At 33.7% G+C, this 18,438-nt stretch overlaps 1 protein-coding gene across 1 annotated transcript; it reads right to left on the bottom strand.

The window, feature by feature from the left end:
• Positions 11,455 to 17,363, bottom strand: LOC18596439 (protein PLASTID TRANSCRIPTIONALLY ACTIVE 12). Its single transcript, XM_007024897.2, has 10 exons — positions 17,139 to 17,363; positions 17,000 to 17,043; positions 16,057 to 16,719; positions 15,323 to 15,435; positions 14,629 to 14,888; positions 13,957 to 14,078; positions 13,014 to 13,082; positions 12,562 to 12,615; positions 12,318 to 12,419; positions 11,455 to 12,047 (listed from the first exon to the last, which is right to left on the bottom strand). The coding sequence occupies exons 1-10, from the start codon at positions 17,170 to 17,172 to the stop codon at positions 11,949 to 11,951; spliced, it is 1,560 nt and encodes a 519-aa protein (XP_007024959.2). The 5' UTR covers positions 17,173 to 17,363; the 3' UTR covers positions 11,455 to 11,948.

Here is an 18,438-nt window from a genome sequence, read left to right as displayed (position 1 = left end):
TTGCGGTCAATGTTCAGGAAAATCCAACAACTTACCAGTTTACCAGGCCTGAAGTGCATTTAAAGTTAGCAAACTTGAAAGTTTCCAAGAATATATGCTTGGGAACAAACTTTGCTAACTGTATGAATGAAGCCAACCTGCATTTTAAGGCTTTAAACCCATAATTAGTCATGATCATACATGATCCTATACATCACTTATAATGTTGTGTTTATTGCATAAACTCATGACTGAACCCTCAATAATTTCCATCACCTGTGTATCAGTATCCGGTGCATGGGGTCAGAGAAAATAAATTTCTCTTAGACAAATCATGACACCCGCATCTTCATTCTTCAATTCTCTTTCATTCATTCATATTTCAGCGTCAACTGCAACGACAAGTTGCAACTTACACATTTAACATGTGATGCCCCGAGCATGCAGTGCAGCAAACTATAACCCAAGGGTTCGAGCACCACGTACTTCAGATTTGGGAGTTTCAAACTAAATTCTTTAGCTCCATTAAACTAAAATCTTTGATCCAAAGTCACAAACTCGATCTGCTGTGTTATTACCTTAAAAATAAAAGAGGCGTTTGGCGTAATGAAAACTTGTTCATCATTCCCATGCACAATGCGTACATGTAGTGGCACTTAATGCTCTCTTATGCATGCTGAAGACCACCCCCACCCCCCCCCCCCTTTTTTTTTTTTGTAAAACTTAAGACATGATAAAAATTGAATCTTTAAATGATAATAATAACGTTGGGAATGTTTGGTTTCACAAATACATAATGATAATGATTAATGGTACTCCTTGACAAAGCTTCTAAGCAACAAATCTTAGGATATGGTACACACTATTTGTTCGCATGTATCCTTTTTAATTATGATTAAAATTCAGTTCTATAAAAAGCAACCTATTATATATAGTAACCATTCATTTGATTTCAATTTCTTTACTTTGGAAACGATCGGATTATAAGTATTAATGACTTAATAAAATTTTGAACTTAAATTGCTTGATTTTTAAAAATTTAAGTTCAAGTTATTAATAATTATTGTCTTAAATTTTTATATAAAGGTGTGTGATGAAATATTATGTATAGTGTAATTTAATTATTTTTTATTTTTAGAGGAAGGAAAAATGCTGTTATTTAAATAATTTAATGCATCTCAATTATTGTCCATTACATGTAAATTATTTGTATGCGTGAAAATAAAAAGAAAGTTGTAGAAAATTTTAAAAAAGGAAAAAGAGAAAATGACGTGATCTTACTTAGATACGGACGATGTGTGATCTACGTACGTACGATAAAGAAGAAAACAGGGGTTAAAGGACGAATCCTGACCATTGGTTTAAGGAAAGGTGGGACCCGATTGGGTTGTGATGGAGACTTGACGTTCACTCACTGTTTACCCTTTTGCATTGGTCGCTGTCAGGGCCGTACGGTGGAGAAGCGGCACACGCAATGAACTGCCCCCACGCGGCTTTTATTCAGACTACCAATTATAAACGGCTGGGGAAGTGGCAGGAATCGTAAATTTGGCAAATTTGAAAGTGAAATAAGGTGGGGCAATTGGAAATTAAAATAAGAGGATGAACCATCATTGTCATTTTCTTATCTTCTTCTCCTTCTTCTTTCCTACTTGATTTGTTTTCTTCCCTTCTGATTCATTGGTTATATATGAACATGTTTTGTTGCCCAGTGTACACTTAGAATGATTAAATTTTTAATGTGTGTTCTTAAAAGTTATCATGGTCTTAAGTGAAAATATATAAGCTCGAAGGCTATGAAATTAATTAAATTTGAAATTATATCATTATCGATTATCACTATGTTTTATCTTATGTATAGTAGAGGATATCTGTTTTTATCATCATACTAATACTAATAACATCTAATGGATAAATATTTTAAAGTTAATAATTGAATATTAACCCTTTTGATTTCGAGTTTTGAAAATATGTGTTAATAATGCTTAAATATTTTTAGGTAATAGCAAATTTTTTGTAAATAAGTATCAAGGGTTAAAATTAATACAAGCCTAAGCATTTCCAATCCCAAAATTTACCTTGATCAATGGTGTGGTCACAATATTTTATTTCAAGAAATGAGGTATTTATTGAGTTAAAATCTTCTCTAAACCTAATTATATATAATCAAAATGTATATGCATTCATTTGGTAGAATATGCTCTTTTTACCCATGTTACTTGATTTGTATTTAACTCAAATACAAAATAGTAAACTTCTTCAAAAAAAAAAAAAACGAAACCATTGTGTTACCATTATCTCACCTCACATGTAAAATTAATTACCATGGCAATTGTCGTTGATCCAGAACGTTCTCATAAATCTAACAAATTATATAACAAAAAAATAGAGTTATTTCATGTTATATAGATTTGATATTAATAATGTGGTCATACTAGCAATAATTTAATTACTTGGTTCATTATTATTACATGTCTTTTCATGATATTGTTCATAAAACACAACAAAATCCAAATGGACCCGAAAAGGAACCAATATTTTTTTTGTTATGTTTTGCATGAAGATAAATTTTGATTATCAAAAGATAGAGATAATCTGAACTATATCATAAAAACCATGCAGTTGAGTCTCTTTTATTATTATTATTAATTTTTTTTAATTTTTTAAGAAAAAGAACTATATTCTATCGATTTGGATAAACGTAAACATATTTTTGATAGAAATCATTTATTTATAAATTATGTACACTGGATATTACTTGCTCACTATTATTTGTTTATTGAAAAGCATCCAAAAAGGTGAAAACGTTATAGTAGTATTTTAGACTTATCTTCAGCCACGAGTCCTTGACAGCTCTTCGTACCTTGGAATGGTGAAGTTTAAATTCTTCATTGGTAAATTTAATTGGGAATTCTAACTTGTGATGGTACCCTAGTTTGTTATACTCTGCACGCACAAAAGCCTAAAGCCCTTATTTGTCTTGGTTTATAACAAGTAATCTTATTCAATTACCATGTGCTAATTAACAATTTCTGTACGAGTATTACGTTTGTCTGTGTTGGGTCTTCGCCTGGAAAAGTTAGCAGCCATAGTAGGGAAAAAAACATTATCATTTGACAATCAAAAAGTTCATGCATCCCTGATTAAATTAAGTTCTAAATGTACTTCATATCAGCATGTACAGATTAAGATTTGATATGTGTCTTGTTTTTGTACACTTTGTAGCCATATTCTCCAACATCAATCCATGAAATTACACTGGAAGTTTGAAATAAAAAGGAAGCACATCATCATAAATTACCGCACAGAAACCAGTTTTGGCTGACCCTCATGTTGACTATAAGGGAGCCCCATCTCAATTAATTAATGTTCATTGCCAAAAATAAAAAGAGCCCTTTTATCCACAGGAACTTCCCCAACTGCTTCGGAGGTTTGGGCCATATCACATGCGAGCATTAGTTTTCCATTACAAAGGATAAGGATGCCTGTTAAATCATTCATTATTTATCAAATTCTAAATCAAAGAGATCACATCATTCCACTTCCAGTTTCGTGCCAAAGCCATTGCCTCAGGCAAATATGGTAACATTGTGAAAAGTTTTCTTCATCTCAGCAATCGTGGCCTGCCTCCTGCCCTCCAATCCTCAATTCGGGAAGCTTAGCTGGTTCAATTGTGAAACCCTATATAGCTACTTGAATCATTTAGGTAATGGCATGATCTAAACGTGATCCTTTCTTTTGTTGTTTAAATTGCACATTAATTAGAGAGCGACACTGCTAACCATGCACGTCCACATTACAGGCATCGTGCCAGCGAGAAACATGTGCATCTAAGATTAATTAATTTCCTAGGTTTTAGTACTCTTGTACTTTTCTTTTCACAATAAGATGAGATGAGATTAGAGTTAATTGACCTTACCATAATTTTTAAACGATGGACCTGTAGCAAAAGGGTTGCTATTGTTGTTGCTATATGTCCTAATCCTAATGATCCTGTTTAGTGATGAAGCTGGCATATCTTTCTAATTAATCACCAAAATCTAAGGCATGAAATTTTCAAATCAAGACATCATTGATCAACTTGACTAATGATTTACTTTTTTATTTCCTTAACCTCTCTTTTAGTACAATTATTCAGTCAACTTTTATTGTAAGAATGCGCATATCTTTACGTTCAGCCATAGGTAGAGGTGTAAAATCAGCCCTCAATTGTCATGATTACTTTATCTAACATATATAACTAGATTAAGATTTAAAAAATGGGGAAGATCGACATAATTAACTAAATCAGGTGCCATACCTCTCTTTTAAGAAAAGAGATTCTTGATTCAAATGATTTCCCTTCCAAACTTTCATAAAAGAATTAGTAAAGAAAAAAAAGAGTCAAAAGGCAAAAGCTAAGGATTAACAATTTTGGTATATATATAGTGGGGATTGGGGAAGATTTGGTATATAGCAAGCATTGGGTTTATCTTTTTTTCTAGTTTCAATAGAAGCCTTTTTAGCTTTTCAACCTAGGCTAGAAGATTTGTGATATTCCTGCATTAGAATGACTTTGATTCTAGGATTTCAAAGAAATGTTAGATAATCAATAGTGTATTATGAAAGGACCTCCATGGAATATCATTATTAAAAATCCCACTATGGCCACCAGAATTTCTCACTATTCTGACTAAGTCACTCAAACATTAGCTTAGCAAGAAGCGCCCAAGGATTATGATTTGCAGGTGGAAAGCCCGCAAAACAAGTGGAGTAGAAACCATGTCGCTTTCAAACCCTAATCATTTTCTTAGTCATAGCCCTTTTTATGTGCATATATTTTGCTCCTTGGGTTCCTAGGGCAGGAAGAGGATTTTCCCTAGTACCTCTTTGCTTTTAACCCTCGTCTATATTAGAATAAAAAAAAAACTAAGAAAAAGCCTCCAAGTTTTTCCTTTTGTTGCAGTTTTTTCTCCTCTAAGTTGTTTCTTGGTGGAAATTTTGGGTGCAGAAAAGAGTACTCCAAGAGAAAATGACAGCTTTCTTTTCCCTGTCCCTAGGTTTACGTTGAAATGGGAATCACGGTAAAGTCAAAAAGTAAATTCATCTCGTACCACAGTCAAAAACAATAAAGATTAGATGGCACTAACTCAGTGGCGTTTCATCCCTCTTTATAGAAAAGCGCTAATATTCCTAAGAGAATATTGGACCTAACCAATACATATATACTCTTATAAGAACAATATTGCAACTACCATTTCCACTATTTTCTCACTCCCATTTTTAATCAATACTTTAATGGTTAAAAATTGATGATGATGAAACTTGAAACGTGTTCACCTCCATAAACCATTGATATTTTTGGGTGTTTCAAATTTATTCAGAAAACTGAGAATGGAATTTTGGGATAAGGAAACAAAAACAAGGGTCCACTGGAAGTCACAAGAGTGATTTACTTCAACGTAGGGGCCAATATAACTCCAATCATGGAATTCATGGAAGGTGACTTCGTTGGTAGATTGGGGGAATCAAAGAAATTTGTGGGAACCACAACTTGCATGAACTTACACTATCAATAATCTCTAATTAATTATCTTTCTATTATGATATACATGCAAGAGCTTTGTCCACACCCTAGTTTTTTTTTTTGTTTTTTTATTTTGACATATTCTGCTTATCAAAGAGTGTCACATTCAATGAGTGATCGAGTTCATGAAGTGTGTTCAAAGACGAAAAATAAAATAAATCTTTTTGAATACAACGTTTGCTGATTGAAGGATTGAAAAGATCGTTCCAGCTTTGGAACAACTGAATGATGGTTCAACTCAAGCATCAACACCACCCTTTTTTTCTTTTTTTCTTTTTTTGCCTTGAAATATTCAAGTAAATTGAAAGCTTTTGAAGGTATTATTTTGTACTTCAAACTTATATATCCATTGCATGTGGAGAAAACTTCCATTAATGGACGAGTAACGTAGTTAACTGGATTGAATTTTGTCGTATTAAATGTTTGGTTCTCTTCACGTTTTAAGTTTAAACCACCCACTTTTGTCAAAGCTTTGATTATTGATATATTCTATTTATAGTATATCCACCGCACGTTCCTAAGCATATATACTACAAAATATCTAAACTTGGGTTTTTACATATATATATATATATATATATAAATTAAATATTACAAATTATAACTTGGTGTTAGTCAAAAAAATTGGTTTAAAACGTAAATAATTGTCTTTCACATTCTGCCTTTTACTTTCTCAAGAGGGGGGGATCATACTATAAGGTTAGATTTTGCCTTTTACTAGTGACATTTTTAATTTGAACCCGACCTTTTACAGTGAGCCTAAACCTAGGATTTAGGAAACCAAAAAGCAGCGGAATATCAAGAAAGTCGGCCATGAAAACTTTTTCCAATTCATTCATTTTTAGATTTATTTTTGTTTATTTTCAAGAAAGTCGGCTGAGATATTTTAGGTCTCCATCATGGAATGAACACCGACCCATGGCAGGCCACGTAAATTCCATGCACATGGAGGCCAAAAGAGAAAACATTGCCAGTCACCAATAATTGAAATAAAATTCATTTTTAGCGAAAATAATATAACTTTATCATATTCCAACCAATTATTCATGCAAACTTCTCATTGCATTAATCTTGTAAAATCCGAAATGATTTATTGACTTGGAAAAAAATAATGTCAAATTTAATTAATATAAATATATATACATATTTATATATTTGAAAAATTCGACTAGGTAATATGAACCATCAACAGCTTTGTGGCTCACTTCATTTGTTTTTGGGGGTGTGCGAACTGTTAAGGGTGTTTGTAGTATTTTTCTCTTTGCTTTCTTTTGTGGTACAAAAGGGAGTGGGAGAGAGAGAAGGGAGAAAGCGAAAGATGTCAAAAAAAGCAACAGCTCACCGCTTAGATTTGTGGGGTCCATCCATTTTTGCTCTCTAGATTTGGTCGTCCCCCATCCCCTCTTTGACGCGACCCCATTTACCCGGCTCTCTCTCCCCTCGCCCGCTTTCCCATACGCCTCTTTCCTCCTTCTTTTGGACATTACTTTTTACTATTTAACATTTATATTTTTATTTTTATATAAAATTATCAAGCAAAAATATTGATATATATATTCTTATTAGTTTGTATTTTTTCTATTGGAATTAATGCTAGTTTTGGATATCAATAATTGGCAAATAAAAATATCAAATTTAGTAAGATTGGGTTTCAAATTTCAAAGTGATGGGAAGATAAAACTTTAATGGCCACCATTATTTATTGAAACATTTTTCGCACGTAACTTCGGACCCACTTGACAGGCTCTAATTTGGACAAGTCGGACCCATTCACAAAAAGATTCATTTTTCTATAATTATCTTATTTAATCATTTATTTTTACTGCAGTCAAAAAAAAAAAAACCCTCGTTCTATGTGTTAGCAATAGCACCAAAAAATAAAATGAATTTATTATATGAAACTTTAATATATATATATATATATATATATATATACATTTAACAATCTTTAATTAAAAAAAAGAAGAAGAAATTGTACATGTAAGAAAGATTTAAAATGTAATAAGACCCGAATTTTATAAATAAGTTTTTAATATTAAATACATATTTTTAATTATTTTTATTACATACATATATTTTATCTTTAAATCAAATATTCGGATGTTAACTATTTGCTTTGTTGTTATCATATTATATTAAATGAAAGTGTGGTGATACGTACTTTCACCACTGAAACCGAGTGCATTGAGAGAAACTTTAGCCCACGCTCAATGTTCGGCTATTTTTATCTCAGCCCAACTAACGTGCTATACCTGCATTTGCTGATATAAGATAGGCAAAGCATAGATGTACTGATATAGCCCTCAACTCCATGCTTTCTAATATGGGAAAGAATAACGAAGAAAACAAAAAGGGTGGAGAAAAGAAAATGAAAGCACTTAAAAAGAAATATAGTTGTACAAAAACCCAAAAGCAAATAAAGTTATTAATTATATCTCAACTCAAAAAAAGGAATTTGGAATTTTTAGCGGTCCAAGCAAGTTTAGGGCAGTGTGCTTAGCTTGAGTCCTAAGCAATTCAGTGCATCTCAATCTCTTATATTATATGCTTTTTAATTAAATACAGGATGCTAGATAAATGTAACTTCAGCACCTGCAAGCCGAGGGAAGCCCTTTTCTTCTGTGAAAGAATAATTATTATCATTAGTAGTCGGGAGCATATAGAACATATTCCTTGATAAGGGGATGACGAAAAGAAACCAATCATTTCCTTCTCTCAAGTCTGCTTGGAGCCTGCCAACCCTTTTAGGTACATGCCCTACTTTCAGTGAAAATTTCTTGAATCATGGTTTATAACAGGAGAGAGAGAGAGAGAGATTTCAGGGGTTAATTTTCTTTCGGAAACCCTAAATGGATGGATATATGTATATTGCCTTTTTGTCCAAGTAACCTTTGCTTTCTTGTGCAGTAGTGGAGATATAGAGGCCGGCTAAATCAAACAAAAAACAGAAGCCCATGCCATTTTCAACACATGCTTTTTTGACTTGTTTGAAGTATTAATTAAGAAAACTGATACGTGATGCCCCAGGAAAACGCCCTGGTCTTTTGCTGGTCATAGGCCAAAGTTTGGAACATAGTGAGAGATTAGACCCTGACATGTGTATAATTTCGGACAAATGACTGTCCAACAATGTATTATGGTTTTGCCCTAATCACCATGCACACCGACATTTGTCGAATGCGTGCACGTCTCTAATTGGACGGAATAAGCGCCGCAATCTGATGATTACCAAAATTTTTTTTGAAACATGTCTTAAAGTTCTTAATCCCAACATTGAAAGCCACACCTGAGCTTAAGTGTGTGCAGGTTGTTGTAATCTTAATTCTCTAACAACTAAGATTTGCTTTGTATTATTAAAAAGTTGAATACACATATAAGACAAGCTGAAGAACAAAATGACACTAAGGGAGACTAAGGAGAGGCAACATAATGGATTGTTTAGTGTGGAGCCCAGTGTTTTTAATCATGTTAATGTTTAATAACAACATGACTAATTGATGTTGAAAGGGTCCTTAACAATGATTAATAATAATTAATCAAAAGGGGGTTTAGACATTTCTGACCCCTTTTTTTTTTAGTTTTTGAACCCCTCTCCTTCTAAACAGGAGGCACACAATGCAAGAGAGACACAAACATATATAGGGATCAAACAGGGTTGACCAGATGTTTCATGTTTGGGATTGTGCTTTTACCTGACCTTTTTTTATTTTTTTTTTGTTTTCAAAGGGGTATTTCCAGATCAGGTGGGCAGGGAGAGCAAGAAAGCAGACCAACAATGCCTTGGATCTTTTCTTGATCATGTTTTGGGTGACAGAGAGTCTCCAACAAAACAGTAACTCATTGCCATATTTGTGTTAATTCTGCTGTTTTGCTGACCACCCTCATCTTCTAATCATTTCTGTATCATCCAGGCAAAAAATGAAAAAGGATCTGCTGTCTCCACAGCTACAATAATCCAAAATGTTTTCTTTCTCTTTCTCTCTCTCCATTATTCAGCAGTAGCTGAACCTATTTATTAATGGCCAGAGAAAAAAAGAACCAACCATTGTGGAATCAATGTAACAATAAATTTCTTCAGTGTATCCAAAGAATTATATCAAGTACTTCAGAAACAAAATAGTCAAAAAAAACCAGCTAGACCCTTTATTTTTTCTTCCCTCTCTTTATGGGAATACTAGATTTCTCTGCTTCGTGAAATTGGATAGAATATTTGAAGTATATGTAGATATTCTGATCTTGATAATAGTATTTGAAGTTTTCAAGTCAGAATCAAATGCATTATGCATGGGACCACTTTTGAAACACACACATCAAATCAGGTACACAAAAAATATGGGTCAGTTTAAAATAATCTTCAGGTTGCAGATTTTCTCCTTACAGAAATTGTTAATTAAATGGAGAACAAGGAACATTAAAGGAAAAAACATTTACTAATGTTATATTACATTTCTATGTAGGGATGATAATATAAAGTATATTACTTGTGCATTGAGAGATTAAAAAAGAAATAATGTAAAGCACTTTTGAGATCTTGCAAAGGCATCAAGATAGATAGTGTGGGACACAGGGGAATAAATTAAGGTAGATGGGTAGCTGGGGACAGCTTCTCTAGCTTCTGTGCATAATTGCATGTTTATACACTTTACATGGTAGATATATCTATCCTCTGGAAGTCACTAGGGCCAAAAAGAAACAAGTCCCAACTTTGAAATGTGGAGAAAAGTGTGAAAATCTGCTTACATAAGATAAAAATCTTAAAAGTCTGAAATGAGGCTCTAGCCCTGATGATCTCTCCCTTTGCATGGGATTCTTGAGGACCTTTGCTACCACCTTTCAAGGTATCAAAACTCCCTAATTGCTTATGTCCCTTTTCATTTGGTCCATCTTTTATTCTCAGCCACACTGCACCCCCCCCCCCTAAAAAAGTTTTATCTCCTAATTATGAGAGAGAGAGAGAGAGACAGGAATTTTTATCTTTAACAAAGTTTGGAGGGTTTTGAGAATAATGTGGGAAAAAAAATATGGGTTTCAAGTCTTGGTCAAGAAAAGGACTGAATTAGGTTTGAAAATTAAAAAAAAAAGAAAGAAAGTGGTTTAACATTGAGTTTGAGAAAATTTGAAGTGGCTTGAATCATAGTATATTTTCCAACTTGCGCTCGAGGGCTGCAAAGTTCAATGATCAATGACTTTAGGAAATGGAATGAATGGTTTATAACCTAAACCATTAATGTGTGTGACAGAAACCATGCTGCCTCACTTGCTCCACTTTTTCCAGCAACTTGCAATTTTAATCAAGTTATAAAAAAGGCAAGCTTTTGACCAGACCAATGCTTGAAGGTCTCAACTCATTATTTTTTGGCTGTTTTTCTTTTTAAATTTTGGGTGAATTCTTTTTCAATTCAATAATGTGAGTAGAAATTTTCTAGATGTGTGCAAATACCATAGCTGAAGGAAAGTAGATATTCCTGTAATGTTGGCATGGACAAAGAAATGATGAAAATATCTAACTTTTAACCAATTACAACTCCAAACATGCAATTATCTCCGACTCATAATAAGTAACCAAATATTTGATCAGCAAAAGTTCTGGGTTTGAGTCCTTTTTTGGGTTTTCTCCAACTTGAAGTCTTATGCATAAAGAGTTTACAAATTGAGAAATTTAATAAAATTAGATTGGACTCCTCCAAAGCAGCCCCACTACGTATTCAACACGTCCAGCAGGTCCAAACTCTATCCAAGCCTTGTCCGGAATTGGGCCAGACCTGTGCCACACCCACTTACCATGATTCATTTATACCTTTTCCTTTTGTAGGAGATTCATGTAAACTTTCAAAGCAACCTGTTTCGAGTTATTTGGTATTATAACAGTGTATTAATTAAATGTGAGGGAATTAGTTTTGACGTCGCAATGAATTTGAGAAAAAGATTGTAAGTGCAATGTGCCAACAGAATTCAACTACAAGTGCAACAATATCCAATGATTTCTTAATAAGCCCTGTACTTGTAATTGCATTTATGTTGACCCATTCTACTTGCCAGTGGTTCTTACTTCTGAATACAGGCCCCTAAGACGACACATGATACCCTCCTCACTCCCAAGGTTTTGAAGGCGTTTTCCAGAAAGCAATTGAAAAGGAACCTCGTTGGATCTTCATTCAGCTGTCATGAAAATTTCAAATGTCCTCGAGTAGCTGAGTTATCAATCAATAAGAGTGCCTTTGACAATGAAAACCTTGTACATTTCACCATCTTCACTTTCCTCATATATCCATCCCTCCACACCCAAATTCCACCTCCTCAAACTCTCTTATCTCACCTGGTAGCATTCACTTGGTAATTCAAATTCACTCCCTAAAAATCATATTATATGCAACCCATAGAAATATACTGCGGTGGATAGCCCTCACTCATCTTCTTCAAAGTCCATGAGAAAATCAGTCAAGTTTTCAGAATCTTCGACTGCCTCTTCCAAGGACATTGGATCCCCCTTTTTTGGCTTAGCCTGCAAAGTCAAGGAAGAAGACATTACATATTGTTTGAAACAAACAGTAACTAGCGAGCTAGTAGAACTATAAGTTAGCATTCAAATTTGGATGTTTGCTTTCATAGCTTTCCAACCTCTTGAAATTATCCTCTCTTCAATCTTTTTTTTTTTTGAAAGTCATTATCCTCCCTTCAATCTATGTGACGCTCATTTGAAATAATCCCCAAAAAATAAGAAATAAAGATTGAATCATGCTAGAAAACTACCAAGGCAGACAAAAAGAAGCACCTTTGACTTTTTAAGCTGCGGAGTACTTTTCAGAACACTCCAATTCCGCCTGATTTTCTCCTCTTCTTCCTCACTGTCAGCTTCATTGTCTTCTTCATTCTCCTAAAGGTATTTCTCAAAAGAGAATAATGTCACTCTCACAGCAACCAAAACTAGAGTATGAAGCAACCACTTCCAAGAATGAATGAAATAGATATAAAACACAGAGGATGAAAGCTAAAGCAGAAACGACAATTAGACTCACTTCATTTTCACCAATATCAACAGCTCGTGCCATAGCATCGTCCATATCTGTTATCTGCAGTAATTAAAAGTTATCAAGAACTAATTGAAATTAACACTTGTAGTGACGATTGGCTTCTTTCAACAGTTTTATTCAACATCACCATCCAACCAAAATGTGAAACATGAATCAATAAAATGAGACAACAAAAACACAATGTCATTGCATGAAATGTGTCAAAAGTGATTAGTTAGTGCCCTGTATGTCCTGTATACTTCTACCACATGCCAATTTATTCTCCTTGATTCTATTCTAGTTTAATTACATTTATATGAAAATTTTAGTTTTCTGCTTAAACAGGAAAGCAACTTTCTCAAGCTCAATAAAGTATCACGGCTAAAGCATTGAAATGGCATGACTGGATTGTTGTTCAATCCATTCAGCAATAAAGTTTTTACTCATTTTTTAATTACCTCAAGTTCTTCAGTCTTCTCCTTTGCCAAAATTTTCTCAAGCTCCTCCCTTGATATGATCTTGCCATGCTGATAAAAGTAAGGGAAAGTAAGCACTTGAAGGAGGAAATAATAATAGGGGAACATAAATTAAGTGCAGGACTTAAAAAAATGATCAAGAATTCCAAATCAAAATTAGAAAGCAGTTTTTGAGTAAGGATGGAACAACACACCCCACTTAAAAGAGTCAAGGGAACAGGCTTTAGGCAAAAAAAAAAGTTTTCAAATAGGACAATACAATTTAAATAGCCTTAATCTCTAACTAAATCAGTCTATAACTTGAATCCTCTTACTGTAGAATATATGTTCATAAAGCAAGACTATGATATGCTGGTCAAGCTAGTGCAACAACCGTGCTTAATCCCAGATCTAATAAATGTCAAGGTGCTAAAATACTGTGAAGGTGCCATCTGCTAAAAGAACATTGGCATACTGCCATATATTTCATATGTCAAGAGTCAAGGTTATAAGCCACAAAGAAACATGAGAAATAAATATAATAATAAATCTGTGCATTCTTCTGGACAGAAACGGAACATCATCCAGAGAAAAAAGATGCCAAAATGTTTTTCTCCTAAAAAGGAGAAGAGGGAGGGAGATGGGACATGAAGGGTTTCTTCAGCACTAAACTTATAACACTGGTGAAGTACTATTAATGACAAAAAGCAGTCAATCATCTGCAGCTTTACTCTTAGGACCCCACATTGCTCCAGTTAGAACAACAGCTTAAGAGGCTACATGAGCATAACAATTTTCGCTTGATTTTCTGAAATGCAGAAATCATTTCATATTTAAACGGAATGCCCAATATTAAAATAAATGAAACATTTTAATTACCTTAGTAAACAAAACACTGTTTATTCAAAATGAGGGAAGTATTAAAAGAACAGGTTTAAACTTAGACCTCCTTCAGATGAGCCAGCATATTTGGAGTTGGTTCATGAAAATCCGGTCCCCTATAATCAATCACTTCATCTGGATCTTGAATATAGTTCACAGTTGGGTAAACTGGATCTCCACCCCATACTGCAAATACCAACACAGTTGTTAACTGCAAGAACTTAATACAAACTACTTGTCAATGGAAAAGAGGATGCAGATCCAATATTGATCATTGCTAATAATTGTGTCTCAATAGTTTTAGCAGGCAGAGGGAGAAAATAGGAAGCCAAATCACTAGATTATATCATAGAACTGCCTAAAAAAGTGACAATAGTATGTGTGGTTAACTAGGGATGTTGTCAATCCCAGAATATCATGTATACATGTAGAAGGAAAGAAGCATGTAATTCATATCTTGAGCTCAGTTCGAAATGTAATCCAAGATTGAGACAGCAAGAGAAGCACAGAAAGGAAAAATTCATCATTCATTCTAAAGCATAAGAGAAAGTACATGTGGGTCAGATAGTTCCTCATATATCCAGACATATGCATCATATTTCTAACAATGAAAGTAAAAATTTACAGCCTATATAGTGCTCTCACTGTTTTAGAAAGTATAATGACAATAACCTGTGTGACAACAAACGAAAAACATAGGCAGTACGAAGAAACTTATCAAGCATGGAGTGCATACTTTGCTTAATTTGATCCTCTCGCATTCGCATTGCTAGAGGATCCCTCCGAATACGGAGGTCAGTCCCCATCATAATCCGATATTCTCGATCTGTTTGATGACAAAACATTTCAATCAGTTGAGTATTTTCATCTTCACCAGTCTCTTCAAAATGTTTCTGAATAGCTTCACGTGAAGTGTCTCTCTTCCATGCTTTTACCCATTCAGAGTAGTATGCCATTGGACCAATTCTTTCTAGTCTTTCTTGCTCAGCCTTAAGCCTGCAAAAATACCTACTTGTTAGCATTAAAGGCTCTTTTGAAAAACATACATTCCAAAGCAAGGTTTTCTCGATAATTAATCAGGTTGTGAATTTGAAGCAATGCAAAAAATGTAGTAGACAAAAGCCGGGGAAGCACAAATGAAACTGTGATATATATTATCACCAGTTTATTAGCCCATTTCAAACTTAAGAATAATCAATTTAATATGGAAAATAGGAACTTTTAAGTACCTATCAGTTCTTGACTAACAAAGCCTCATCCTTTATCTATTTAACTTCCAAATGTCTTATCATCATTCACTTTTTTTGATTCACATTCCATATCTCCCTATATCCTGTTTCAGTCCTTTAGAACAAAATACTGGTTTTAAAAAGGAGAGAACTCGAAAGAGAGAGAGTAAAAAATTCTAAGGAATCATATATCAATGACACCTTTCTTCCTTGAAAAGATGACGCCTAGCTCTGTAAAGGGAAGTTTCAGTTAGTGTTGGATGTTCACCATAAAGCTTTACTTGCCCAGTCTCAGCCATTGCTTTGAGAAAAACCTAAAAATGTAAAAGACCATTTCAGTTGTCAGCATCAAATAGAGAAATCAGTGCCTCTCTTTTGAGAAAAAACTGAAATGTGTATGAGTTCACCATGCATATATTTAATCATGCAATGATGCTACTTTAAATTTCAGCACAAAGCTAAGAATTACCACATGGCTCACTAGCACAAAGCATTAGGTGAAAATAATTTGACTTGTGGGAAATGAACAGAAATATGGAACTACCAATGAATGGACTCAAAACAAGACTGTAATCTGGTTTCAAAGTCATCCGATCTCTTTTGACAACATTTCAAGGACAATCACCTCAGAGAACATTGTTGAATCACACAAATGAAAATCATTGGGGATTGTGATCTTTGCCTGAGAGATCACTGAGGTGGGACCAATTAATAGATCCTAAATTCAAACCTTTCAAAGCACATGTCTGAGTGCAAGAAGCATAAGGCAACCAATTGCTTCTCTCTCGCTCTCTCACTATACACACCCACAAAAAACGTTATGATAAAATAAAATAAAATAAAATAAAAACTTTCTGACTGCTTGCATTGAGATTAATGCAATCATCATCAACATAGTATTTCTTAAAGACAATTTAAAAAGTATTTGCACTAACTGTTTCAACATCAGGTCGTCTCCTTTGCCATCTAGACCATTGTTCTTTTTCTGGCTTTCTCCAATTCCACCATAGTTCTTCACTAGTAAGTGGTTCCTCCATTGGCTTCTTCACTTTTGGATCAATAAATGGATGAGGGCGTCCAAATTTCTTGTCTAATTCATATCCAGCTTCTTCAGCTTCTTCGAATTCTGTCTGGTAGATGACATAGTCTGATGAGAAATCTTTTGGATCTTCCATTGTCTCCTCAATGATTTCAGGTACCACAGGATCACTTGGTTCAATGCTCACTTGAGAAGATTCAGCAGCAGCTGCCGTTTTATACTTCTTCCTCCTACTTCCTGGAGTTTTTCCGTAAGATGGAGATCCCTCCGAAGTTCCAGTTGGTTCAGGAGCCCTGGCAGCCCTAACTCGACTAGCAGTGCCTTCAGGCCAGTACTCCTCTCCTGGAATACTTGCACGAGCACCAGATGCCGGTTCAAGTTGCCCAGACGTTGAGTCCATATAGCTATAATATGGAGGACGCTCGACAGACACATGTTCAAAGGGTTCCTCCTTCTTTTCACACTTAATACAAGGAAATAAATTAGCCCCCTTTGATGGTTTATTCAAACCAACTCTAATTTGCAATATTCCAGCCGGAAAAGAACCTACAAAGGATGTCTGGATAATTTACCACAAACAAGAATAGCAATAGTAAGATAAATCTAAAAAGAGTGAAATGAAGCAACCTTCATCGAACAAAAAGGCAAATTTCGAACATTGTAGAACTTTATACCATTTTCACATTCTAAACAAATAAAGAAAAAAAATTAGACAGAAAAAGCTCAAAGAAAACTAATTCTGCCATAATTACATGCTTAAAACTCAAGCAAACAAAATAAATATGATAAAATTTCCACACAAACAAACAGAAAAAAAAGCAATTCGTATAAAATTTAACCTGTAAGTGATTGTAGCCTGATTTCCCAGCAGGTACGCATCTATCTACCAAAGTCCCAAAAAGATAAAATAATTTAAAAAAAAAAGAGTTTAAATATATCGAAAAGCATTCTTATTTTAAGAAAGAGGTAAATACGCACCTTGATACGGAAACTTTACCGATAAAGATGACATTTTCAACACAACGCAATATCCGGCATATGAAATCCGCAAGAAAAATTATAATTTCAAAACCGGGAGCTTTAATCTGTTTGGGCGCTGAGGAAATGAAGCGGCATCAGCTGAGACAGTGGCATAGAATAATATTTCGGGGTTTTGGTTTGTTGGGGTTTAGCTTTTGGGACAGGACACGTTCGGAAATTTGAAGTTTTTCTGAGCGGTTTTCTCAATAAAATATTGGATAAGGATTTTGGTCTTACCATATTACCATAGTGCCATTTGCCATATTAGCATACATTTTGTTTTTTTTTTTCAATTTCAAAAAAAATAAACATGTGAATAAAACTTATAAAATTAAACATGTAAACTATTTCAATTTCAAATTGAACATGTAAAGGATTTTGAAAAGTTTATAAAACTTATGTATTTTATACGTATCAAATTATTTTTTTAAAGAGAATAATAATCTTACGACAGCTACATTTTACTTAATAAAATTTTTATTTTTAAATTTCATAATTTTTTGAGAAACAAGCTTTATGAAATGAATTACAAAACAATCCTAATTTACTTTTTTGAGTGTTGGAAGGAAAGGATAAACTTTACAAAAAGAAAAGTATATTACTATAAAGTTTCAAAGCCTTTGAGAAGGCAAACAAAATATGAGTTAACAAACTAATAACCCATTATTAGTCTAGGGTTTTTAGTTAAGTTTTTTCCACTTTCACTAACCGATTTTATTATTTCTTTTGTTTTATTTATATTTTATTTTCCTAAAAATTACAATAAAATAAAAGTAATGATAAAATGGCAGAATAATTACATATGTTAGAAGAAGTAACCGCATTTATTATGTGAACATATTTCCTTCTTTGTGGCCCATGTCCTAACACCATGTGATGCATGCTTGAATCAATACTTTCCATTAATAGCAATTTCATGTATACAAACATATATAGTTGGATTAATTGTTTTTGAGCCAAAAAGGACAATAAAAAAGGATTGGCAATTGTTTTCAGAAGGACACAGTTATAGGGAAAAGGCATAAAATTTCTTGCCCTGTAGAAATTAGTTGCTCAGAGCTAAAAATTAAAGCACCCTAATCCTAAAACCATATAGTCATTAAAACTTCAACAAAAAATAAGAACCCAATAATAAAGGGATAACATTTATAATAGTATTTTTGGGTGCTGAATCTGATCATGAACCCCACAAATTGTAACAGTTTTACAATAATAAATAATAAAAAAGCCATTTTTATATCAAGAAGAGATTCCATCC

Source organism: Theobroma cacao, chromosome 6 (genome assembly GCF_000208745.1).
Source record: "Theobroma cacao cultivar B97-61/B2 chromosome 6, Criollo_cocoa_genome_V2, whole genome shotgun sequence".
In the NCBI taxonomy this organism is placed as follows: Eukaryota; Viridiplantae; Streptophyta; class Magnoliopsida; order Malvales; family Malvaceae; genus Theobroma; species Theobroma cacao.
Note: the sequence above shows the minus strand (reverse complement) of the source record. Positions and strands in the feature narration are given on the sequence as shown.